The following is a 26087-nucleotide window of genomic DNA, read 5'->3' as shown; positions in this document are numbered from 1 at the left end:
CTTTTGATTAAATTGTGCTGGAAGGGCATCTAATAAAAAGGAACGGAGCAGTGGATGTACAATCGAGGTGTATAAATAATACTGTGAGCTCTCAAGTTACAATATTATCTGGTTCCAGAATGACCACTGTATTTAAAAAAAAGATTGTAGCTCGAGACCATAGCTCAATGGAAAAAACAGTAATTGGTCCTGAAACCAACAAAAGTGTCAACTCAAAATCAGGCAACATGATGAGTTAAAGGGAATCTGTAGCTCTTTCAAAGACAAAACAAGCAATACCTTTACATTGTCAGTCTGTTCCACCTTTACTGAGAAAGCAGTGTTTGAATTGATAGGCAAATGAGGCTGAAGGACTATGGTAGATCTGAAGCCTTTGTCACTCCAGCTCTATTCCACGCCCAGCGCTGCCTCCTCCTACTTGACCAACAGCCTCTATGCTGTGTGACTTCAGGCAAAACTGTCAGTCAAGCAGGAGGCGACGCTGGGCAGGAAATGGAGATTAACGTTGGTACAAAATCTGTCAAAGAAACCAGTACACTGCAGGCATGCTGGCTAGTCAACCTTTTTTGTTGAACATATTTGAATGTGCCAGTAAAATATTGTAATAATACACAATCATGCCGCTAGGCCAGCTAATCAAAAGAGGAGCCACAGAGCCGGCATGGCTTTTACCTAGAGGCCATGGAGTACTGACATGGCCGCTGGACCAGGTGACTGCAAACTGATCTGCTCATCTCTAGCAAATAGGTTCTCTATGGTTCCATATCTTCAATTGGATTTCATTTTTAACATATCTGATGGAAGCCAATAAATTTTTAATGGCGTTCCCAATTCTCAGGGAGAGGAGAGCCTCATTGTTCACAGTATAGGCTATGTTTACACGTTGCGTTTTTGCTGCTTTTTTATGTAAATTAAAAGCTGCTTTTTACAGTACCAGCAAAAGCTATAAGATTTCTGAAATTTAGGACACTGCAGTCCGAAACGCGTGTCGGGGCCTCCTCCTGTGATCCCTCCATTTCTCATATACAGGTATGTCAGGCTTTCCACTTATGCTTTATATTGGGCATACTATATTTATATAAATGGGCCACTACAATAGCATAGTCACACTGATTTAATAATTGGTACCCTTCTGCTTCTGACATACGTATTGTCTATTTATTCTGCGGATTTGTAACATATCTTGCTCTTTGCATGGCTCTATGTATATTGCTACTATCAGCATGTTGCATTTCTTTGTTTTGTGATATGGTGGGATTGCATGTGTTTGCAGCACCACTTTGACCAATTTTCAATAAAGGTCCTTTTATACTCATATTGATTTATGTTTCTTGTAATTTGGACTGGACATTCGGTGGTTCTCCTATCTCCTCTTTTTTGATGATGGGAGACTTCAATAACGTAACTGATAAGTTTTGGGATAGGAGTAAGAGGCAATCAAATATACAGGAAAGTACTACTACAGTTTTTGGCCACTTCATAAAAGAAATCGGAATGATTGATACATGGAGGGTTAGGAACACAGGGAAACTAAGCTATTCATGCCACTCCACATCATATGGTACGTTATCACGTATAGATTTGGCTTTGGCAGATGAAATGGCTGACTCCATGATAAAGGAGGTACAATACCTCCCTAGAATAATCTCAGACCATAGTCCAGTTATGGTGACCATTGGATATGGATCTCCAAGAGGAGTGGTTAGAGAGGGATGGAAAATGCATCCTGTATGGTTACAACATCTTAATGTTCAGAGTATAGAAGAAGAATTGAAAGAATTTTTCATCAATAATGATGGTAGTACTGATAAACTGATAGAATGGGAAGCGATGAAGGCCTTTTTGAGAGGACTCTTGTTTAGGGACATTTGTAGGCGTAAGTCACAAACCCAAAAAGAAGAAAAAGATGGTTTAGAAGCATTAAAAAGGGCGGAGGAGAAAGCCACATATAGTAATACTCCTGAGGTACAATGCAGTCTTAAAAAGGCGCAGGATAAGATAAATAAGATCCTTACCGATAAAATGACAAAGATGCAGGCGTTTCGGAAAGTTAATTTTTACGCTGAGGGGGAGAAGGTTGGGCATCTACTATCGGTTATAGCATCGGCACAAAGGAATAGTTCCTTTATCCATGAAATGATTAATGATAAGGGGAAGACCACTATTGAACTAGAGGAAATAATGGGAATTTTTTGTGATTTTTATAAAAAACTTTATTCTTCGGAGGGGATGGGGACTTCTGAGGAAATAGACAACTTTGTTAGTCCAATTATACTCCCTAAATTAAGTTCAGAATATAGAGACAGGCTGGACTCTCCCATTACGGTTGAGGAAATGGAGATTGCTCTGCGTGGCATGGCTGGTGAGAAGGCCCCAGGTACTGATGGGTTACCATCAGAAGTATACAAACAATTTGCTGAACTCCTGCTGCCTAAATTGCTGAAAGTATTCGAAGAGTCAAACGAAGTGGGAATTTTACCTGAATCCATGAGGGAGGCGGTGATAGTTGTGATCCCTAAGGAGGGGAAAGACCCTAAAACGCCTGATTCATACAGACCAATCTCGTTACTGACGGCTGATGTTAAAATACTGGCCAAAGTACTAGCTAATAGGTTAACTAAGGTAGTCTCCACATTAATACACCCGGATCAGTCGGGCTTCATGCCCAATAGATCCACTGCGGTCAATATTAGAAGATTATATCTTAATCTACAACTTAAAACCGATAACCCAGGCTGCAGAATAATCACTTCACTGGATGCCCAAAAGGCATTTGACAGTGTACAATGGAAGTACTTATGGGCAGTTATGCAAAAATTTGATTTTGGACCCAAATTTATTAAATGGGTGCAACTACTTTATTCACATCCTATTGCTAAGATAAGAATAAATGGAGCTATATCCGCTTCGTTTCAGCTGGGTAGAGGAACCAGACAGGGCTGCCCGCTGTCGCCGCTTCTTTTTGCCATGTCAGTTGAGCCTTTGGCTGCAATTATTAGGGAAACAAAAGAGATCCAGGGATTTAAATATGGAATATTGGAGGAAAAAGTTGCTCTCTACGCAGATGATCTACTATTATTTCTGGGCGACTCAGATAAATCACTGAGCCATGTCATGCGGACAATCGAAAGATTCGGGAAGATATCGGGGTTGAAGATTAACTGGTCCAAATCAGTTCTATTTAAGGTGGATCAAGATGCTGAGCTCACAAATAAAGGGAAAGATGTCGAAAGACTACAGTGCAAAAAAGAGTTTAAATATTTGGGAATACAGATTTCTTTACCGGTTACAGATTATCTTAACACCAATTTATTGCCATTACTTCAGAATTTTAAAACTAAAATAGATATATGGAATAAATTACATTTAACGGTGGTAGGGAGAATAAACCTCTTTAAAATGATCTTGATGCCCAAATTATTATATATCCTACATAATGCCCCTATTTGGATATCTAAAAAGAGATTTAGATCCCTGGATGTAATAACTAGAGCCCTGGTGTGGGGGAAGAAGCAGGCAAGAATAAAGCTAGAAACTCTCCAACGACCTAAGGAACAGGGCGGTCTGGCGCTGCCAAACCCGGAAATTTATTATCTAGCAGCGCAGAGCCAACATTTTAAAGGATGGTCATGTTGGGGATTTGGTGGATCTACCAAAAGAATTCTGGAACACTCCATTGGAGGAAGGCTAATACTTGAGGGATTGGAGGGAGGAGACATAGATAGGCTGGGAGGCATAATGCCTACAATGGACCTAATATATAAAATCTGGAACAGGATAAAAAGTGTGAGGGGAGTGAAAGGATTGACTAAGTTTACCCCTATTTGGAATAATTATAATCTCCCTGAGATGCAAAAGATTGGCACCCTAAGAGCATGGATAGATAATGGAATTAATTATATGTTTCAAATAATGGAGGGGGAAAATGTTAAATCCTTTTCACAGTTACAGAAAGAATTCTCGCTGCCATGTTCAGAATGGTACCATCATAGACAGATTGCTCATGCAATCCAGACACAAAAAAAAATTGGAAAACGCATAGTAGTGGAAACAAACCTAGTCATGGAGGGGATATGCCAAGAGGGTTCCACTAGGGGAGCAATATCGGGCACGTACAAGGACTTAATGCATACCTTTCTGTTGGGATATCCAATAAAATCCAAAACTAATTGGGAAAAAGAAGTAGGAATCATAGGGGATGACACTTGGGAAAATATATTGGAATATATACCTAAACTTTCGTTGAGTGAACCTGCTAGACTGTCACACATTTTTGTAATTCATAGTTTATAGATCTCCTTTAATTATGTATAAAATGGGGCTGAAAGATAACTCGGAATGCCCAAGATGTGGAGGAGAAGAAGCGACATATACCACATGATGTGGGAGTGGCCTAGATTATTGAGATTCTGGTCTGGGATTCTTGCTGAAATTGAAGTTGCGTATAGATGTGAGGTCCCAGGAAACCCTGTTACATGTCTACTCGGTTATGTCGAGGAAATAGCTATTGATAAAAATATTAAAATAGCCATCGCTAGATTGCTCTATTGTGCCAGGAAAGTTGTTGCAAGAAAGTGGATCGGAAACGATCCCCCCTCTGAAGAAGAATTCCTCAGACAAAAGGAATTTATTATACAAATAGAAAAGGGAATATATGAAAAAAGAGGGAAGCTGGGAACATTTGGGAAAATTTGGGATCCATGGATAATATACAAAGGAATTTGATTCCAAATTAATAGAATATTGCATAACTTAATATTCAAATAAGACACCATCGGGGTTTTTTTTTTTTTTTTTAATAGAGTGGAATAAGAGAAATCTTCTTTATTGCTTGAAACATTTCTTTTCTCCTATATACAGGGTAGGGGAAGGGGTGCTGTCGGAAAGGGGTGGGGGGAGGAGGGGATTGTTGGATTGTTTGGGTTCTGTGTTTTTAACACTTAAAACATAAATGCCTTTGAATTTACTGTATGTGTTAATATAATTAATAAAAATTTATTTGATTTAAAAAAATAACCAGAATCTTGCTGCCAGAACAAGCTAAAAGAAAAATTGAAAGCAAGACTATTAGAAGTGTTTGTTTTTCGTCTCATAATTCTGACCATATTTTGTTTAATTTCATGTCTGCTTCTGATCAATTTTTTTGTCCAAGAATCATTAAAACAAGAGTTTTTAGGTTAGAATTCAGGTTTATTACATGGCATTTTATGTTCCATGCAGCTAAAAAAAAATCTATTCATAGCACTGTATTTTTGCTAAGGTGTTATGTGTGGGAATAACTAATGTATTAACACTGTATTCAGAATCTGTAAGATATAGAAGTCAAATAAGTAATAAACCATTTAAGATCTCAGCCAACTGATGGGTTGGTTTTCCTAAAAAAACAAATCAGAGTTGTGTATTAATAGCAGTACCTTTTATTAGCCTACAAGCAGTGTTTACTGACAGCTGCAATAAAATGGTTGTACGGTATCTTGGCATCTTCCCACACCAACGCGCGTCTCTAGCAAAATACTTTATAATTGACTGTACTTCCATCACAGCTTTTACATCGCAGCGAGGAGCTGAACAGTGTGAATTAATGTCACCTACGGATGCAGACAGCAAATCAGGATTTATACACACACAAGGGAGCTGACGAAATGTACGAGTTAGGATCACCTACCTAAACCTCTCCAGTCAAGTCAATGAAGGGTATGAACGACTCGTGCTCTACATAAGTTGGCTCTCCATTTTTAAGGAATAGCCAGGTTCAGTGATCAGCTGTTATGGGCGTTTAAGCCTCATGTACAGTAGGCATACATTCCTAGTATATTGCCTAAAAATGCACAAATGAATGTATCCTCTAGTAATCCATGGTCGAGTTAGGTCCACAAGAGTGAAAGCTATTCTTCAAAATTTTCTTCATTCTGGCACATAATATTGATATCCATATTTTCTAAAAGGACATATGGACAGGGGTGGTCATTCAAAGAAAACACTTAAAATGTCTAAAACACAAAGGGAGGTCTCATGAAAACAGCTCTCTTCAATACAGACGCCAGTATCTGGCGCTTCCGAATAAACCCTATAATGTGTGGAGGGGACCGGCCACTCTTAAAGAGAGCTCGCCTGTGTGACTCACAAAGTAAAGTCTTGGGTGGGTAACTCCTCTGGATGAAGTCCACATGTTCTCACAGGGCACAGTAGACAGTGGTTGGGTGTATGAGACAGTCATTTTTTTTTTCATAAAGGCTTGTACTTCTCTGTACGAAAGTATGATCCAGCTTGCATGAAGAGCAAAAGTGGAGTATGAAGAAACTGTTGGACCATCTGTAAGTAAGACTTAAAAAGGGGGGATTTGTTGGCCCTTAGAAATATTTCATAAGGCCCCCATACACATTATGCTAAAGATGGCTGAACCTCCCAATAGTCTAATGTGAATGTGGACTGCTCAACTCTCCCCCTACAGATGATGTTTGGGGAGAGCGGAATCCAACTTGTTGGATTGCTTATGGTCAATTCTTTTGTTCTCCAGGCGATAAGCTGCTGCCGATTCTCTCATTGAGGATACTGTGGTACATGGCCGAACCGAGCATTCCTGTGTATGGATAAGTCAGAATATTTAAAGATCTCAAGACATATTTCCTATGTTAGCACATGACCAGTGCCATCTACACATTGACTGACAAAGACGAGGTCTGACTTGAAATATACAGTAGGCCAGTCCCCATCACAAATAGCAATGATGGTGGGCCAACGGAGAAAACCCTGTTACGTGTTGGCTAAAAATATGAATACTACTAGGACAACCCCTTTTTGATCTAAATGTTTGGTGCCGATAAAATAAAAAAGCCTATACTCACCTCCCGTGCCGGCGCCGTTCCAGCGGTACAGGCACTCACATTCCCAGGGTTTTTGTGCAGTTGTAATGACACGTGGTGCCTGATACCCAATCAGCACTGGCGTCACTGTCTCCACCTTTGTATGGTTAAGTAATTAACAGGAAGTGAGAGCTAGACTGCCGATCCCTTCCTGCTAATTACTTAACCTTAGAAAGGTGGAGACAGTGATGCCAGCGCTGATTGGGCACCGGGCACCACGTGTCATTACAACCGCACGAGAGCCCTGGGAATATGAGTGCTGACACCCCTGGAATGGCGCCGACACGGGAGGTAAGTATAGGCTTCTTAATTTTGTTGGCGCCAAATATTTAGATCAGGAAGGGGTTGTCCTAGTAGTGGGCAACCCCTTTAAGCACATTTAACTAAATGTTTTAAAGGTTATGTTCACATTTCCATTTGGAATTAAATTCCAAAATGGATCAGTTACTTAACTGATGACCTGTTGATTATTATGGGTTCTGTTATGTGTCTAGTTTTAGAACGGAGGAAAAAGTGCATCAAGCAGAACTTTTTTTTCCAATCTAAAATTGGACAAAATGTTAGTAATCACACTCATCTCTGCTCTACTCTGGGCTCTTTGTAATCACATGCAGCTCTGCAGGGAGATCGGTAAGAATAGACTGTCTGTCATTACATGTCTCATACTGAGAAGCCTGCTTTAAGTTGTTGTGGGTGTGTTCTTCATTCCCCTGCATGTTGCTGCCTGTTTATGAGTGGAAAGAAGTACACGGCCCCAGAGGCAGACTCTCTGGAAGATCTCTGCCCTGCCCATAGATTTTAACAGAAAATTTACATATTACGAAAATCGTGGATTTTTCTTGAATAAAACATTGGATCGTAGATATCAAGGTATCATTCTATTCAAATTTATATGACCTAAATGCCTAAATAGACAGCTTAGGACAGTTGATCCTTCTGACAAATTCCCTATAAATTAAGCACACTCATAATTAAGCACACTATGGCAAAAAAAAACATGTATCCGTGTGTTGTAGTGGCTTATTTTCCTATTTTCAGAGATATTGCTTAGGTAGCCTAATGCTTTAATCCATGAAAAAATACAATTAAAATATGCATTCTGAGAATGGTAATACTAAAATACTGCAAAATGTAACACAAATGTTATAAAACTGCAGTGAGTTAAAGAAAGCCTTCGAAAGACAATACCCAACAATTTCTTAGGAAGAAAGGATCCATTAATCAATAATCACAATTTCTCATCTACATGAAAAGAAGGTTCATCTTTGTTTTGCCCATAGTCATCAGGAGAAAAAGTAATTACCTCTAATCTCCAAAGTATTTCAGAATACAAAGGCAGAATTATTAGCCGATTAAAGCGAAAAATGCTCTAGAGTTTATAAACAGATATAAAAGGTGAAAATGCAACTAAAAATCACAAAGGCCATTCATTGTATTATTAATTTTAGTTATGTTCATTTTGAAATTCCATATAAAAGCTAAAATTTGTAAAGGAATTGATAGAAGGTGAACACAAAATGTTAAAATATGCCACAAAAAGCTATGGTAAGTGGCGGTTAGAGGGAATCTGTCAGTAGGGTAAACCCTCCTAAGCCGTCTGTAAGGACATGCAGGTCATAGAAAGTTTAATAAAATGATAGCTTGATATTTGTGTCCGATGTCTTATTCTCGATAAAATCCACGTTTTTCTTGTAAGTTAGCTGTTAAAAGGAACCTGTCACCAGAAAAAAACGCTATTATCCTGCAGATAAGGAGGGTTATTCTGCAGGTTAATAGCGTTACTAACCTGCACATAGCCAACGCTGCAGGGAGAAAATGAACTTTATTCTCCCCCGGTAGCATTTGGTTTCAGTCATGGGGTTGTGCCGACACGGGTTCAGTCACTGATATGTGAATACAGAGCGGCGGATGTAACCGTGCCCCCGGTCCTGACAGAGAGCCGGTCCCAATGCAGAGCGAGCGTCAGTCAGGGACGGGGGTGCGGTTACAGCCGCTGCTCTTTATGCTCAGAGCGGTGACTGAACCCATACCGGCGCGGCCCCCGTGACTGAAATCGAATGCTGCCGGGGGGAATAAAGTTCATTTTCTCCCTGCAGCGTTCGGCTATGTGCAGGAGCCAGCCAGGTTTGTAACGATATTAACTTGCAGATTAACCCCATATCTGCAGGTTAATAGCGTTTTTTTCAGGTGACAGGTTCCCTTTAAGATCTTTGGGCCAGACACTAATCTCCCCAAAAATCTGCCTCCAAAGCTTATTTTAAATGAAAGGGAACATTAACCGTGAGACATGTAATGACTGACAATTTGCTCTCAGTATCACAAACAACTCTGCAGTGAGGTCAGAACTAACGGTACAGCAGAGCTAACACAGTACAGCAGAAGTTTGTCTCATTACAAACACATTTGCAGCTGCAGTCCTCTCACAATGATTCAGCTTCCATCTCAGGGGCAGCCAGCCAGCGTGGGAGAAGAGCAGTACAGCAGAGCAGTACAGCAGAGCTGACAGCACTGTGAGAAGACAACTGCAAATGTACTGTTGTGTTTATAATGTGACATGGTTCAACTCAGCTTTACTGTGTTGATTACAATCAGGCACAGCTCCACAGCAGAGCAGCCAGCACTATGAGAGGACAACTGCTGCTGCAAATGTTTGTAATGGAACAATCTTCACTTCTGCTGTACTGTGTCAGCTCTGCTGTATTGTGTAAGTTCTGATCTCACTGCACAGCTGAGTGTGATTATGAGAGCAAAGTATTAGCCATTACATGTTTCACACTGGTAATGCTCCCTTTTATTTAAAATAAACCCTGAAGACAGTGTCCCGCTCATAGATCTTAACAGCTCATTTACATATGACAAAAAAATGGATTTCTCTGGAATAAAACATCAGATTGCTGATATCAAGGTATCATGTTATTCAGCTTCCTATGACCTGCGTGCCCATATAGACAGCGTATGAGGGCTGATCCTTCTGACAGATTCACTTCAAAGAGGATGTAAGGGCAACCTATGTCTATATGTTCTGGTAAGGCATAAGGATACCATAGTCAAGAAGCCACGCTGCCTTCTGCATTATGCCGTGCAGCTATGACATCACATGTTGTCAAAATTTTATCAATTGCGAATTCAGACATCAATCTGTTGCAGTTAAAGGGAATCTGTTAGCTTGGAACTACTGTGTAATGTATTAGAATCATGTCATAGAGCAGGAAAAGTGGAGCAGATTGACATATAGCTTTATTGGAAAAATGCAATTTAATGAGTAATTTGTTTATTGAAATCCATGTATTTAGGAGACCAGTGGACGGTCCTACTTAGTGATGGACCGCTATCTCAATGTGCATATTCACACAGTGAATGCAGTCAATCTCCGGTTAGGACCACAAAACTATATATCATCCTGCTCAGCTCCTCTTGCTCTATAACACGCTGCTTACAGATTGGATTGCATGTAATAAATTTGCTTTCAAACCAGGGCTGTGGAGTCGGTAAGCCAAACCTCCGACTCCCCAGTTACCCCGACTCCACAGCCCGGCCTCACTACTGAGCGTGTACATAAAGTGCAGCACAGATTCATCTCAACTAAAAGCCGAGATCCTTAGATCAGGAACAGACATTTATAGGACATTTCATAACCCGTTTACAGCACTTACTGCATTGTACTACTGCACCAATTTATTATATATTTTAGGAGTCGGTCTATTTTATACCGACTCCACCAAAATGGACACAGACTCCGACTCCACAGCCCAGTGATATCTATAAAATGATCATAAAGTGGTAACTCTGTGGACGCTGAGCGCAGTAAAGCAGAAAAAAGCCCCTTTAACTTTTGCTCTGAGATCTGTACTCTTCAGAAAAGGCAGCGTATGTTTTGTTGCAGTTTTTGCATTTCTACTTTTTTTAAAATTTTGGATCCAATTTCAGAAATGCCAACTTCAGCACACAGACGAGTTAGAGCAGCCTTCCTTCACCTATCCACAGCGCAGAGAAGGCAGAGTAATAAAGAGATTTACATTTTATATTTCCATCCTATAAAGCTAATGGCAAAAAAGAAATGGAACTTCCCTTTCATTGTGATCATGTAATATAAGAAGAAACAGAAAGTTCAATACAAGGATGTATCTCATTCATTACATGATAGTGTATCTATCAGCAAGCCCAGAATAACTGTAGCTAATCTGCGAGGCTTTACAAGTGGCAGCTTTATGAGCAGGTTTTATTAGGCACATTACATAGGAGCATTTACAGTGCTATATACATATTGCATTAGTAATAAGGCACATTTGTAGGATACAGCCCTACATGGAGTCTAAGTGCAGAATATTGCTCTTTTACATTGCATTTATGCCTCGGTCCTGGAAGAGCACAGGAGACTTTCCCGACTTGCTCACGGCTACTCTTCTGGCTAGAGAGCATCTATCAGCATGGTACAGTGATGGGGGTGCTGGAGACCTTACCATCCTTGCTTATTTTTATATTATGAAAACATAGAAATTATATATTTGTTGGCTATGTTGTAGAATGATGAACTAAAAATCCAATAATCCAATATACTGGTTTTTCCTATAACTCCACTAGGGAGTATTAAATGTTAAATCGTCATTAGATTCATGCTGCCCAATCCCCGAGGAGCATGTTTGCACAAATGCGGCCAGGTTTGTCTTTCTAAGAAATGCTGCGGTGTTACAGAGAAAACCGTGGACTATAGGGAGAGACATGACTAGTACAATGTGGCTTCCAGCCGGCTTCTCCGAGCGCTGGTCCAGTTAATTGCCAGGTCCATCCCTAAGTACACACTTGATAGAGACCTGTCAATCAACTGGAGCAGGGCAGGTAGAAACCGGCTGGAGGCCGCAGCGGACTGGTTACGTCTCTCCCTATAGTCCTTTGCAAACGCTACAACATTTCTTAGAAAGTGATACCTGGTTACAATTGTGCAGCCAGTCTCTGATTCATGCTGGCCATATCACGGGCAAAATTAATCTAAGGAAAGGATATTTTTTAAAATAAAGTGTATGTAATTGTTAAGTAGAGATTCACATCTTTAACATCAGGTATAGCAGTGAGGCGGGCATTTAGTTGGGCACAGGTAAGTCATTAAAGGGAACATGTTGTCACCCTGAAAATGCCTTCCTTCTATTCTGCAGTCACCATGTTATAGAGCAGGGGGAGTGGGGTAGGTTGATATGTAGTTTTGGGGAGAAAAGATTCAGTATAATCTGCGTTTTATTTATTTAAACCTCTGCTTTTACCGGGATTTTCAGTCCAGTGGGTGGTCCTATCAGTGATTGACAGCTGTCTTTGCATACAGATACATCTGTCAGTCACTGATAGTCACTGCATTTTCATGGTGACAGATTCACTTTAAATAAGGACATGCATGTTAGGAAGTGAGGGGAAGGAAGTTCTAATATCTATTGTGCTGGCATGTTAGGAAGTTCTAATATCTATAGTGCTGGCAGATAATTCTGATAAAGGGGAACTACCCACTTAAAAAGAATTTATGTCAAGTTATACAACATAGGAATTGGACAGTTCTTGAGCATATTAGACTGTTATGTGGACCAAAAGCGATTTTACCTACCTATATTTTAGTATTCTGGGCAGATGAGAGAAGTTAGGGCATATGCAGGCCCTCTATGACTCCATCACCCAGGTGGACATGTCCATGTAGACCTGGAGCTGAGTGTGGCTGCACAAATGGTGTTTTGACTTTCAATGCCCTTTTGACTACCTTCCCCTCGTGGAAACTAGGAGTATACACTCAAATTACAAAACAGAAACCTGAGGACACAAGATAATTATATGAAGAGTAAAAAGCTTCTCGGAAAGTGGTCTCATTGTAAAGGCAGACATAGAGCGACAACAGAAGAGCATTGATTGATGTAATATGTGCAGCCTGGGAAGTCACGTGTACGAGACAGTCAGAGGCAATGAAGAAAACTGGGAACATTTTAGTTGCGATGAGACATGGACTTACAGAGAGGCAGCGGCGTAGAGGCAGCTCGACAGGAGAGATCCAAATTCCAAGATATTAAAAATGTAAGGATAATTATAATTGCCACTGAATTAAATAAAAACAAATCAATAATTATAAGTTCCCCTTCTAGTGAATAACCTCACTATGTACTGGGTCAAACTGCTGACAATGTAAAACAAAGCGGCCGCAGTAATAAATCGCTGGCAGAAAACACTTCAGGATCTCATTAGTTCTTATCATAGTAATTTTACAACACCACAAATGTATGACTATAATGCAGAGTAACATCACTGACACACATAGAGCAATTAGTAAAGGGAACCAGTCACCAGGAAGGGCTCCCTGTATATAAAAGAATCCACATGATGAGCAAGTGAACCCTGATTATGCAGAAAAGGTGTCCATTTGGCATATCAAGGTACAATACTGCATAGGAAAGTATAATCTACTACTCCTATACATAGGGATATACTAAAATCATAGTCAATCGCCATTGTATGCCACTATATGCCAATACAAGAGGCATGTATCGTGGACTTTTGTCATAACTAGAGATGAGCGGTGTTCGACTAGAACTGTTCGCCAATCTCAAATTCGAGCTGTTTTGGGCGGTGTTCGAGTTGTTCGACGAACCCGAACGATTTGCAAAAAATTCGGCTGTTCGAGGTTATGTTCGATAACTGTTCGTGCACCAAAAGCGTGTCCTGCATGTCTGGCGCTATTTAGAGCACCAATCATGCAGGGATTGTCTGCCACTCACTGTAATGCCACAGCCATGGTGGTTGTGGCATTACAGTGATTGCCCAAATCGATGGGAACAGTGCCAACAGTGAAACATGAAAAGCCGGCAATTCATCAGCGGCATACACCGGTACCCGACAATTTAGAAACGAAAGAATAGAGCTTCACACATAGATTAGATAGATATAAACATGTCAGCCACATATATATGAAGTACAGTGAAAGTGCTGCTTACTGTACTTGTCATTTAGCGTAAAGGATTTATAAAAAAAAATAATAGTGTTTTCATGCACCGTCTCTTTAAAAAAGCCGGCCGGCAATTCAGCAGCGGTACCCGACAATTTATAACAGACAGAATAGAGCTTCACACATAGATTAGATAGATAGAAACATGTCAGCCACATATATATGAAGTACAGTGATAGTGTTGGTTACTGTACTTGTCATTTAGTATTAAAATAAAGGATTTATTATTAAAAAAATTGGCGTGGGGTTCCCCTTAATTTTAGGCTCTAGCGGAGGTTAAGCAGACGGCTGGGGCAGATGTTTGAAGCCTGGGAAGGGGGTAATACCCACGGAGCTTCCCAGGCTACTAATATCAGCCCCCAGCTGAATACATAGCCTTTACTAGCTATTAAAATGGGGGACCCCCCAAAAAAAATGACGTGGGGTCCCCCCTAATTTAATAGCTAGCAAAGGCTAGGCAGACAGCTGGGGGCTGATATTAATAGCCCAGGAAGGGTGCCATGAATATTGGCCCCCTCCCAGGCTAGAAACACCAGCCGTCAGCCGCCCCAGAAATGGCGCATTCATAGGATGCGCCAATTCTGGCACTTAGCCTCGCTCTTCCACGCTGCCCTGGTGCGGTGGCAGGGGGTAATAGGGTTGGGGTTGATGTCAGCTTATAATGCCAGCTGACATCAAGCCCAGGTTAGTAATGGAGAGGCGTCTATAAGACACCCCCATTACTAACCCCATAGTCAAAGTTAAAAAAAACACAAACACCCAGAATAAAGTCCTTTAATTGAAATAAAGACACAATCCTTTATTGTTCTAAATTAAACCATACTTACCGTCACGCCCATTCCAGCTGAAGCCAACGATCTCCTGCAATAAAAGAAAAATAACAAAGCAACCTCATCCTTACCTTTCCATGGTTCCCACGACAGCTTCAGCTCTGCTACATCGAGATGACAGGCTGGACCGCAGCAGAACGCTGCCATCCAGCCTCTCATCCCGCAGACACTGAGAAGCGCAGGCTTGCTTGCGCTGCTCAGCGTCTCTCTGTGACGACATCCAGATGAGCCGAGTTCATGTCCAATGAACTCGGCTCACCTCATGCACGTCACTGACAGCGTGGGAAAATTCTCACGCTGAAGCGGTGAGTGCAGGAGAATTCTCCCACGCTGTCAGTGACGTGCATAAGGTGAGCTCATGTCCAATGAACTCAGCTCACCTCCTGCACGTCACTGACAGCGTGGGAGAATTCTCCTGCACTCAGCGCTTCAGCGTGAGAATTCTCCCACGCTGAAGCGCTGAGTGCAGGAGAATTTTCCCACGCTGTCAGTGACGTGCATAAGGTGAGCTCATGTCCAATGAACTCAGCTCACCTCCTGCACGTCACTGACAGCGTGGGAGAATTCTCCTGCACTCAGCGCTTCAGTGTGAGAATTCTCCCACGCTGAAGCGCTGAGTGCAGGAGAATTTTCCCACGCTGTCAGTGACGTGCATGAGGTGAGCCGAGTTCATTGGACATTAACTCGGCTCATCTGGATGCCCTCACAGAGAGACACTGAGGAGCGCAAGCATGCCTGCGCTTCTCAGTGTCTGCGGGATGACAGGCTGGATGGCAGCGTTCTGCTGCGGTCCAGCCTGTCATCTCGATGTAGCAGAGCTGAAGCTGTCAAGGGAACCATGGAAAGGTAAGGATGATGTTGCTTTATTATTTTTCTTTTATTTCAGGAGATCGTTGGCTTCAGCTGGAATGGGCGTGATGGTAAGTATGGTTTAATTTAGAACAATAAAGAATTGTGTGTTTATTTCAATTAAAGGACTTTTTTCTGGGTGTTGTGTTTTTTTTAAATACTTTACTAGAAATTCATGGTGGTCATGTCTAATATTGGCGTGACCCCATGAATTTCGGGCTTAGGGCCAGCTGATAATGCCAAGCTGGCCCTAACCCCTTTATTACCCAGTGAGCCACCGCATCAGGGCCCTGGATGAGTTGGGTACAGCGCCAGAAGATGGCGCTTCTATGAACGCGCCATTTTCCGGGGTGGCTGCGGACTGCAATTTGCAGCGGGGGTGGCCCAGAAAGCTTGGGCCTCCCTGCGCTGCGGATTCCAGCCCCCAGCTGCCTAGTTGTACCTGGCTGGACACAAAAACAGGGCGAAGCCCCACGTCAATTTTCTTTAAATTATTTCATGAAATAATTAAGAAAAAAAGGGCTTCCCTATATTGTTGTGTCCGGCCAGGTACAAATAGGCAGCTGGTGGTTGGGGGCAGCCCGTTCCTGCCTGCTGTACCTGGCTGGACACAAATATAGTGCGAAGCCCCACGTCAATTTTTTTTTAATTATTTCATGAATTTCCTGAAATAATTTAAAAAAATTGAAGTGGGGCTTCGCACTATATTTGTGTCCAGCCAGGTACAGCAGGCAGGAACGGGCTGCCCCCAACCACCAGCTGCCTATTTGTACCTGGCCGGACACAACAATATAGGGAAGCCCTTTTTTTCTTAATTATTTCATGAATTTCATGAAATAATTAAAAAAAATTGAAGTGGGGCTTCGCACTATATTTGTGTCCAGTCAGGTACAGCAGGCAGGAACGGGCTGCCCCCAACCACCAGCTGACTATTTGTACCTGGCCGGACACAACAATATAGGGAAGGCCTTTTTTTCTTAATTATTTCATGAATTTCATGAAATAATTAAAAAAAAAGTACGTGGGGCTTCGCCCTATTTTTGTGTCCAGCCAGGTACAACTAGGCAGCTGGGGGCTGGAATCTGCAGCACAGGGAGGCCCAAGCTTTCTGGGCCCCCCCCCCCGCTACAAATTGCAGTCCGCAGCCACCCCGGAAAATGGCGCGTTCATAGAAGCGCCATCTTCTGGCGCTGTACCCAACTCATCCAGGGCCCTGGTGCGGTGGCTCACTGGGTAATAAAGGGGTTAGGGCCAGCTTGGTATTATCAGCTGGCCCCAAGCCCAAAATTCATGGAGTCACGCCAGTATTAGACATGACCGCCATGAATTTCTAGTAAAGTATTTAAAAAAAACACAACACCCAGAATAAAGTCCTTTAATTGAAATAAAGACACAATTCTTTATTGTTCTAAATTAAACCATACTTACCATCACACCCATTCCAGCTGAAGCCAACGATCTCCTGCAATAAAAGAAAAATAATAAACCAACCTCATCCTTACCTTTCCATGGTTCCCACGACAGCTTCAGCTCTGCTACATCGAGATGACTGGCTGGACCGCAGCAGAACGCTGCCATCCAGTCTGTCATCCCGCAGACACTGAGAAGCGCAGGCATGCTTGCGCTCCTCACTGTCTCGCTGTGACGGCATCCAGATGAGCCGAGGTCATGTCCAATGAACTCGGCTCACCTCATGCACGTCACTGACAGCGTGGGAAAATTCTCACGCTGAAGTGCTGAGTGCAGGAGAATTCTCCCACGCTGTCAGTGATGTGCATGAGGTGAGCTCATGTCCAATGAACTCAGCTCACCTCCTGCACGTCACTGACAGCGTGGGAAAATTCTCCTGCAATCAGCGCTTCAGCGTGAGAATTTTCCCACGCTGTCAGTGACGTGCATGAGGTGAGCCGAGTTCATTGGACATGAACTCGGCTCATCTGGATGTCGTCACAGAGAGACGCTGAGCAGCGCAAGCAAGCCTGCGCTTCTCAGTGTCTGCGGGATGACAGGCTGGATGGCAGCGTTCTGCTGCGGTCCAGCCTGTCATCTCGATGTAGCAGAGCTGAAGCTGTCGTGGGAACCATGGAAAGGTAAGGATGAGGTTGCTTTATTATTTTTCTTTTATTGCAGGAGATCGTTGGCTTCAGCTGGAATGGGCGTGATGGTAAGTATGGTTTAATTTAGAACAATAAAGGAATGTGTCTTTATTTCAATTAAAGGACTTTATTCTGGGTGTTTGTGTTTTTTTTAACTTTGACTATGGGGTTAGTAATGGGGGTGTCTTATAGACGCCTCTCCATTACTAACCTGGGCTTGATGTCAGCTGGCATTATAAGCTGACATCAACCCCAACCCTATTACCCCCTGCCACCGCACCAGGGCAGCGTGGAAGAGCGAGGCTAAGTGCCAGAATTGGCGCATCCTATGAATGCGCCATTTCTGGGGCGGCTGACGGCTGGTGTTTCTAGCCTGGGAGGGGGCCAATATTCATGGCTCCCTTCCTGGGCTATTAATATCAGCCCCCAGCTGTCTGCCTAGCCTTTGCTAGCTATTAAATTAGGGGGGACCCCACGTCATTTTTTTTGGGGGTCCCCCATTTTAATAGCTAGTAAAGGCTATGTATTCAGCTGGGGGCTGATATTAGTAGCCTGGGAAGCTCCGTGGGTATTACCCCCTTCCCAGGCTTCAAACATCTGCCCCAGCCGTCTGCTTAACCTCCGCTAGAGCCTAAAATTAAGGGGAACCCCACGCCAATTTTTTTAATAATAAATCCTTTATTTTAATACTAAATGACAAGTACAGTAACCAACACTATCACTGTACTTCATATATATGTGACTGACATGTTTCTATCTATCTAATCTATGTGTGATGCTCTATCTTTCTGTTCTAAATTGTCGGGTACCGCTGCTGAATTGCCGGCCGGCTTTTTTAAAGAGACGGTGCATGAAAACACTATTATTTTTTTAAATAAATCCTTTACACTAAATGACAAGTACAGTAAGCAACACTCTCACTGTACTTATTATATATGTGACTGACATGTTTCTATCTATCTAATCTATGTGTGAAGCTCTATTCTTTCTGTTCTAAATTGTCGGGTACAGATGCTGAATTGCCGGCCGGCTTTTTTAAAGAGACGGTGCATGAAAACACTAATATTTTTTTTAATAAATCCTTTACACTAAATGACAAGTGCAGTAACCAACACTGTCACTGTGCTTCTTATATGTGTGACTGACATGTTTCTATCTATCTAATCTATGTGTGATGCTCTATTCCTTCTTGTCTAAATTGTCGGGTACCGGTGTATGCCGCTGCTGAATTTGCCGGCCGGCTTTTTTAAAGAGAGTGTCTTCTGAGCAGTTTGTCAGCTTTTGGACACCTTTGCAGGTGTTTTCTATGTGTTTCTATGTGTTTTTGTTTGCCTGCCATTGGTTTTAACGGTGTTCGACGGTGTTCTAAGGTGTTCGACGAACAGTTCGACGAACAGTTCCTCGAACATCCCGGTGTTCGACGAACCGAACCGAACCCGAACACTACGGGGGTGGCTCAACACTAGTCATAACTCTCCGCTGGTAATACCCAAAGTATTAACATGCGCCCTAGGACTAAGGGAGTCTGTGCGCGCCAGAAACGCGTCAGCTTTTAACATGTATTTTTTAGTCTCGAGTTTTTTAATGACTTGACAATAAATTATGTTTTTGATGGATGGTTGTGCTGGATCTTCTCCTTGTTTTCTTGATTATCAGAAGAACTATACTACAGTACATTTCAAATTGGAGGTATTTGCTAATATTATTATTATTACACCTACTACATAGTGGGATAGGATCTTGGAGGTGGGAATACCCCTTTAAAGAGGTTGGCCACTACTTTTGTATTGATGGCCGATCACAAGAATAGGCCAATAATGTCTGATCGGTGGAAATGCGACACCTGGCACCCCCTCTAATCAGCTGTTAAAGTCGGCGGTCAGAAGTTCTCGGGTGCTGCCGAAACACCGCGGTTCCATAAAAGCTATAGTGGCTGCAGCCAGGTACTTCAGAGCCACCTCCTATTAATAGTACCCAGCTTGGCCACTATATAAATGACAAAGCCATTGTGCTCCATCAGCATCCGAGAGCTTCTGCCCAAGGCCGGAAACTGATCGGTGGGAGTGCCGGCTGTCACCCCCCCGCTCTGACGGGATTCTACAACCTGGAAGTTGGGGTCCAACATTGGCCATTACCAACTTCCAGAGTGAAGGAGAAATCATAGAAATGTCTGATCAGCAAAGACAGACTCCTACAGTATTAATTCTGGAATCTGTGCGGACTGTTGAGCTATCTGCATCTCCTGTTATTGGAAAACACTTTTAATAAGCACGGCCGGGTGTCAGCGCAAGAAATGAACTTCAAGAAAACACCATTGGGAAAGCCCAAAATATATACCCTCGTCGGCAATCCTGAGTCTTCATACAGACAAATATCAGAGGCTTGTACTCCAGATCCCTTTTTATCTTTGGTTTCTATGACAGGAGTTAGCTAACATCTACCACTATCAGCCATATTAGCTGTCATGGGTTTTTGTTCTCCCACCAGTTTCCCCAGTGGGGGGTTTCTTTCCTAATCAATAAAGTGGTCGTCCTGAGACATACAGAGGTGTCCTTTCTTACCTTCCCTCTTGGCTCGCCATATCTCAAGGTGAACGGAATGAGATGCCAAGCTTTAATAAAAAAACAAGATATCGCAATACTCTGTCGGGAGATGTTTATGCTGTATGTGGCCACCCTGTGGTTGCTATGTGAACTGCAGCCTATGAAAGGTTTTGCAGCATATCGTGATAATGTATAGAATTTTATTGAATTTTATTGTAATACCCACAAAGGTAAAGGTAGATATATCTGTAACTGGATGTACAGAAAGGTAAAACAGGTTATTAATGCGCCATCATCTGCTGATATAGGAATGAATACCCCTGGGACGAATATAATTTCCTATGCAAATGTCCCATTCTGACATTATTTAGACGTATAAACACATGTATTATGTCAAAGCACAACAAGATGAATAATTGCCATGTTTTTTATGCTACAGCACATCTTGTCTTCATTTCTATGATAACCTAAATCTTTCTGCTCTCCGATGACATCTTACATGGGAATAGCATATACAAGTTATAATAAAACCAAGCATATTAATGATCATCCCATGCCCCGCAGCAGTGTCGCTGACCCCAGCCTAGCACTGAGTGTATTTGTAGAGCAGCGTATGACTGCAGCATGAATCGGAGAGGCTTTAGCCGCAGGTTATACAGTGGATAGGAGCATTTACATAAGGAAAGGGTTAAATGAGAACTCGGGATGCAGAATAAGGCAGCACTGATGAAGCCACTGGGAGAGGAGCAGCTGTCCTTCAGGGCAAGTTTTCATCTTCGCTGTAGGCAATAATGGCAAATCATCTGTCACCCATGGACCGGCCTGTGGCTATTGCAGAAGAACCAAGCGCTGCCAATCAATCTACAGAAGAGCATTTACAGGGCGAGCGAGCGCCGCATCACTGATCACTTCCTTTACTGCATGAACTGCCTATGACATTGAGAATTACAGATAGCAATGGATCTGCTATACAACTGTGCAAAGGAGCCCAGGCAAAGTGCATAGCCTTACTGCCTACGAACAGCATGTCTGCCCCATGGATTGTGCTAGTAAAGGGAACCTGTTGAACACTTTTACATAAGGAAGTATTGGTATGGCTGGATAAGCACTTGTCCCCCAATAAAATGACACCTTTTTTAAGAGATCTGATGTGTTGATGTGTCAATCTTAAGAAATGTAGTGTAGAAGCCATATGCAAATCAGGCTGGAAGTGCACTGGGGGTGTGCCAGTACCAGGGCCGGGATATGGTCTATGCAGAGGAGGAGGCTCTATAGGGCACCATTAAAGGGGTTGTCCAGAACTTTAACATTGATGGTCTATTCTTAGGATAGGTCATCGATATCTGATTGGTGGGGGTCTGACACCCGGAATGCCTGCCGATCAGATGTTCCCAATGTCGGTGGAAGCCAGAACTGCTCAGTTGCGAAGCTGCACAGCTCCATCTACATAATAGTGTTCGAGGCCGGGTACTGCACATCCACCACCTATTCAAATTAATAGGTGGCGGATGAACAGTATCCAGCCGCAGCCACTATTCCGCCAACGGAGCTCAGTAGCTGAGCATTTCCAGCCGCCGCCGACATTGGGAAAAGTTGATCGGCAGAGATGCCGGGTGTTGGATAGGCCATCAATGTTTAAGTTTGGGACAACGCCTGTAAAGGAGTTGTTGCAGTAAAAGCAAGGTATCACCTATAATTTGATTCAATGGGAGAGCCCCTTTACAGGAGAGGTACTCTACTTATGAATTAAAGGGATTTACCAACATCATAAATTGTTAAAATTACAAGATGCCTGTAAAACCGATCCGGCCAACCACTAAAACGGGGAACCTTTATCCCCATAAGAATGGAGCAGCATTGTGCATGCTCGACTGCCGCTCCATTCGTTCCCTATGGGAATGGCGAGTTCCCCATAGGAAATATATGGAGCGCCGGTTGAGAATTCAGCCTGCTGTGCCAACTTGTAAAGGGGATTAAAGTTTCCTGTTGGGAATAAAAGTTCCCTGATTCCCAACCCACCAATCAGCAAGATGATAACTTGCTTCAACGGGAGAATCCCTTCACAGGAGGGATCAATTAAAGGAATTTCCCAACATCATAAATTGATAAAATTGCAGAGTGCTTGTCAATAAAATTAAACTGCTTGATATTAAAAACCCTCTCCATTCTCAAAAACAGAAGAATTATTAATCTAATTGTTACAGCAATCAGCCTTGGCCGGCTTCTTAGGCAAGGAGAGCGCTGCTCAAGGCTCTTTGTTATAGAGCCTGTAAGTGCTGGTCTGAAGCTGGATACGGGCAGCTTCTGTGTCCCTGCGCTACTCCAATGCAGCAGAGGCAAAACTACTTCTGCTTGCAGCACCGGACATCATACTGTTTGGGCAAGTGTTACAACGAAGCTGCTAGTCTGAACTGTCAATCAAAGAGGAGCACACTGCTGCCAGTAAGTAGGAGGACAGGAGGCAGAGGAATGGTCGCTCCTGAAGATCAATGCTGAAAAAACCCTTTACGAACTCTGTATTGGAGTGCTGGATAATGTGTAGGGCTGAAAGTGCAATAGGCACACAGCACTGAGAACTGTATGGGTGGAAGGGAATCATATATTAAAAATACGACTAATAGGGATTGGTCAAGGAAAAGGGAAAGTAATGAATCAATGATCCTCCGTCCAACAGTGATCATGCTGAAAGTCGGAAGCTGAAGGCAGTAAAGCACATGCTGCAACCCCTGCCTATGGCACCAATTCAACTTGGCATCCCACATATCATAAAAGTAGGACTGGTATAGATTCAACCATCGGGATATCCACTAATGAGTGCTTCTGGTCCTGTTTGGGACACTGTCAGTGCATGCAATGTTCATTAAAGAGTCTGAGAGCAGGAAACAGACTAAATAAAAAAAAATGGTTAAAGTCACCTCTTCAGTCCTGTGCCCCTTCAGTGCCACTGCTTAGGTGGTCCGTGGCACTCTCTACTATTTGAAATAGTGATGACAGGTTGTTCCACAGTCACTGGCCTCAGCAGTGACATGCTGTGTATGCTGGCATCACCACTGATGCCTGTGATTGGCTGCACTAGTCAAGTGACTGATGTATGCCTGTCACGGGAGTGTCAGGTTTGACAGACAGTCATTCTGGATCTGGCTGTAAAAGGTCGCTGTCCTTGGCCTTGCAGACACCTTCTTGATCCTTTCATCATCCCTCTCCCTTTAGGATCTCCACCTTCTGCTGCTAATTAACACACCCTTGCTGGATCTTTAAATACACTCAGTTTATTGAGATAGTTGCTGGTGATAGAGTTGATTCCTCTGTTCAGGTCCGACATTCTAGCAGTCGGCTGGATTATCCTTGGAGTTCCTTTGTGGATTGTAGTTGTGATCTCTCTGGTGTCTTCTCAAAGCTAAGTGTATCTCCTTGTCTGTTTCTCTGGTTTGTCATTAGTTGCAGTGGGGCTGACTAGTGCTCACCTCTCCCCCTACCTACCTAGGGCCTAGCTCTAGGGTCAGCCAGGGCTAAATTATCCTGCTCGGCGATAGGTGCGGAACCTATTTAGGGTATATAGGGGAGTCAGGGTGTTGTCAGATCTGCTTAGGGGTCTCCACTCCCCTTTCCCTAGTTGCTGGACTTTCCCCCTTTTCCAGTTGTCGTACACTGGGTTCTTCCCATACCTAGCATGACAACAGCACGTGATCACTGTGGGAAATAAGCAGTGACAGTCGGAGACCACCTGATCAGTGGCACTGGAGCAGTGGGGGATTCAAGTGGTGAGTACAGTATTTTATTGTATATAAAGATGTAATCTTCTCGCTTATCTTAGATACATTTTTTTAAATCCTAGTAAACCTGTTTAAAAGAGATACAGGAACAGAAATCATAGTATTTATAGTATTAATTAATGTGCTCTAGGTGAGTTTTTGATGTTGCAGATTTTCCATACCCATTAAGTAAAATAGATTACTTGCATTTAAAAAAAAAAAAAAAAAAAATCACCAAATACTCATCATGGGAACATAGGCTTATACAGATATTCTCCAGTATCAGCCAATCTCTCGGGCAGCTTGAGGAAATCAATTCTTGAACTCTCTAAGCAGAAAGCCCTATTCCACCCATAGCAGCCTGTGATAGGGATACGGTCACCTCCACGGTCAGGATCCACCAGCAAAAATATATTATTCACATGGTCCATATCCAAACTGTGTGAAGACATCAGATAGAGCCTGACTGCTGCCTGCACACATGGTGACGACAGAAAAACATTACTAGGCATAGGCAACAGCCTGACCTGAGATGTGTCAGATCAGGAAACAGCACGCAGAACAAGCAATGTCCCGGGACAGCGCAAGTGATGATGATCTGCCCCAGTAATCTACAGAAGAGGCCGCTGTCACAGCATTGGGGCGAGGGGGGTTATCACATATCATCCTATTTACAAAGGTGCAATGTGGGAGACGTGGGGCGAAGGCTTCCTAACACACGCACTAATGGCAGAGCACATGATATGGCTGGTGATGGCTGTGGTGCCAAATCCAAGAAGAAGGCTACCTGCAGTCCTATGCAAATCACAGCTAAGGATATAACAATAGCTGCCTGATACAAAACTCTTCCAACATCATACACACTTGGCTCAGCTACAATAGGCTAACTTAGCTCTGTCATGCAGCTGGTAAATTTGTAAACTCAGCTCTGCTTCATCTCTCAAACTCAGCTCTGCTGCAGTTTACATCCTCAGCTTCACATTATGTCTCAAAAACAAAGTCAGCTCTGCTACATCCCACAAATTAAGTTTTGCTTCATCAATAAACTTCACTGTTACGTCTGACAGATGCGTCTAAGCTACATCTGATTAACCCCATCTTTGATTCTATAAGGTCAGCACTGCTACGTGTAACAGTCCAGCTCTCTACACCTAATAAACTCTGCCTCAGTGCCACAACATCTGACAGAGTCAGCTCAGCTGCATCTCTTACGCTCAGCTCTGCTGCATCTGTGCAAACTTAGAGCAGCGCGGAGCAGAGCAGCACCGGCAGAGCAGAGCAGCACCGGCAGAGCACATTCTCGGGCCCCATAGGCGGATGATGGACAGGAGACGGCACCTACCTGAGGAGATGGAGGAGCCCGAGAGGCTGGAGTTGCTGGATGCTGCCATGCTGGACAGCTCTGGCAGGCAGGAGCTCTAGCCCATGTCGCCGAGGCTGCAGCTTCCCACTACTTCCTGCTCTGTCAGATGACGCGCTCCCTGCTCCTCCAGGTGTCGGTGTGAGCGCTGTCACCGGGGACCTGCAGCCTGAGCCGGGATGAGCAGTGCCAACCGCCCGGGCAGCATCCGCCCACCCTGTGCCGTGCACACAGGCAGTGCTGGGGATGGCAGCGGCTGGGGCTGCACCGTGCCGGCCTGTCTCCTCTCTGTGCTGCTGCCCGTCTTCTTCTACAAGCGCAGACTGAAGAGTGAACTTGTGGATGGCATCCAAGTGCTGCTGTCTGCTAACATTGCACAAGATGTGTGTGTGGCACAGGCTCAGGTTACATGGCTGCTGTCTGTACACACAGCAGGCATGGCAGGAGAGCTACCTGGGATCACAATATAGGATCACACTATAGGATAACACTAAGTAGGATCACAATATGAGATTACAATATAGGGTCACACTACACTGTGTTCCAAATTATTATGCACATAATATTTTCTCAGATTTTCCCAAATTACCTATATGAATTGCAGTCATTGTAATTTTCCAGTCAACTATTAGAGTACAATTGAAAGGTTTTTGTACAAACTGCCTATGATAACAGTATATTTTTTAAAAAATATAAAACTCAAAATGCATGTTCCAAATTATTATGCACAGCAGAGTTTTCAACCTTTTCATTTTAATAAAGAACAAAAAAATGTTCATTTTTGAAATTATAAGCATTAGCAGGTTATTACAAACTGAAATCAA

At 43.0% G+C, this 26087-nt stretch overlaps 1 protein-coding gene across 2 annotated transcripts in view; it reads right to left on the bottom strand.

Moving 5' to 3' along the window:
- Positions 1 to 25661, bottom strand: part of CHN2 (chimerin 2) — a 481322-nt gene extending 455661 nt beyond the window's left edge. The window contains exon 1 of one of the 2 annotated variants that reach the window (XM_073677920.1): positions 25246 to 25661. In XM_073677920.1, the coding sequence (XP_073534021.1) occupies positions 25246 to 25294 (49 nt within the window). In that variant the 5' untranslated portion in view covers positions 25295 to 25661. The remainder of the gene's footprint in view (positions 1 to 25245) is intronic. The other variant, XM_073677921.1, reaches the window with a different exon arrangement.
- Between the last annotated feature and the right edge of the window lie 426 nt (positions 25662 to 26087).

This window comes from Phyllobates terribilis, unplaced genomic scaffold, assembly GCF_046119375.1.
Source record: "Phyllobates terribilis strain yellow unplaced genomic scaffold, ASM4611937v1 Scaffold_4__5_contigs__length_816908805, whole genome shotgun sequence".
NCBI lineage: Eukaryota > Metazoa > Chordata > Amphibia > Anura > Dendrobatidae > Phyllobates > Phyllobates terribilis.
The sequence above is the reverse complement of the archived record's forward strand: the minus strand, read 5'-3'. Positions and strand labels throughout refer to the sequence as shown.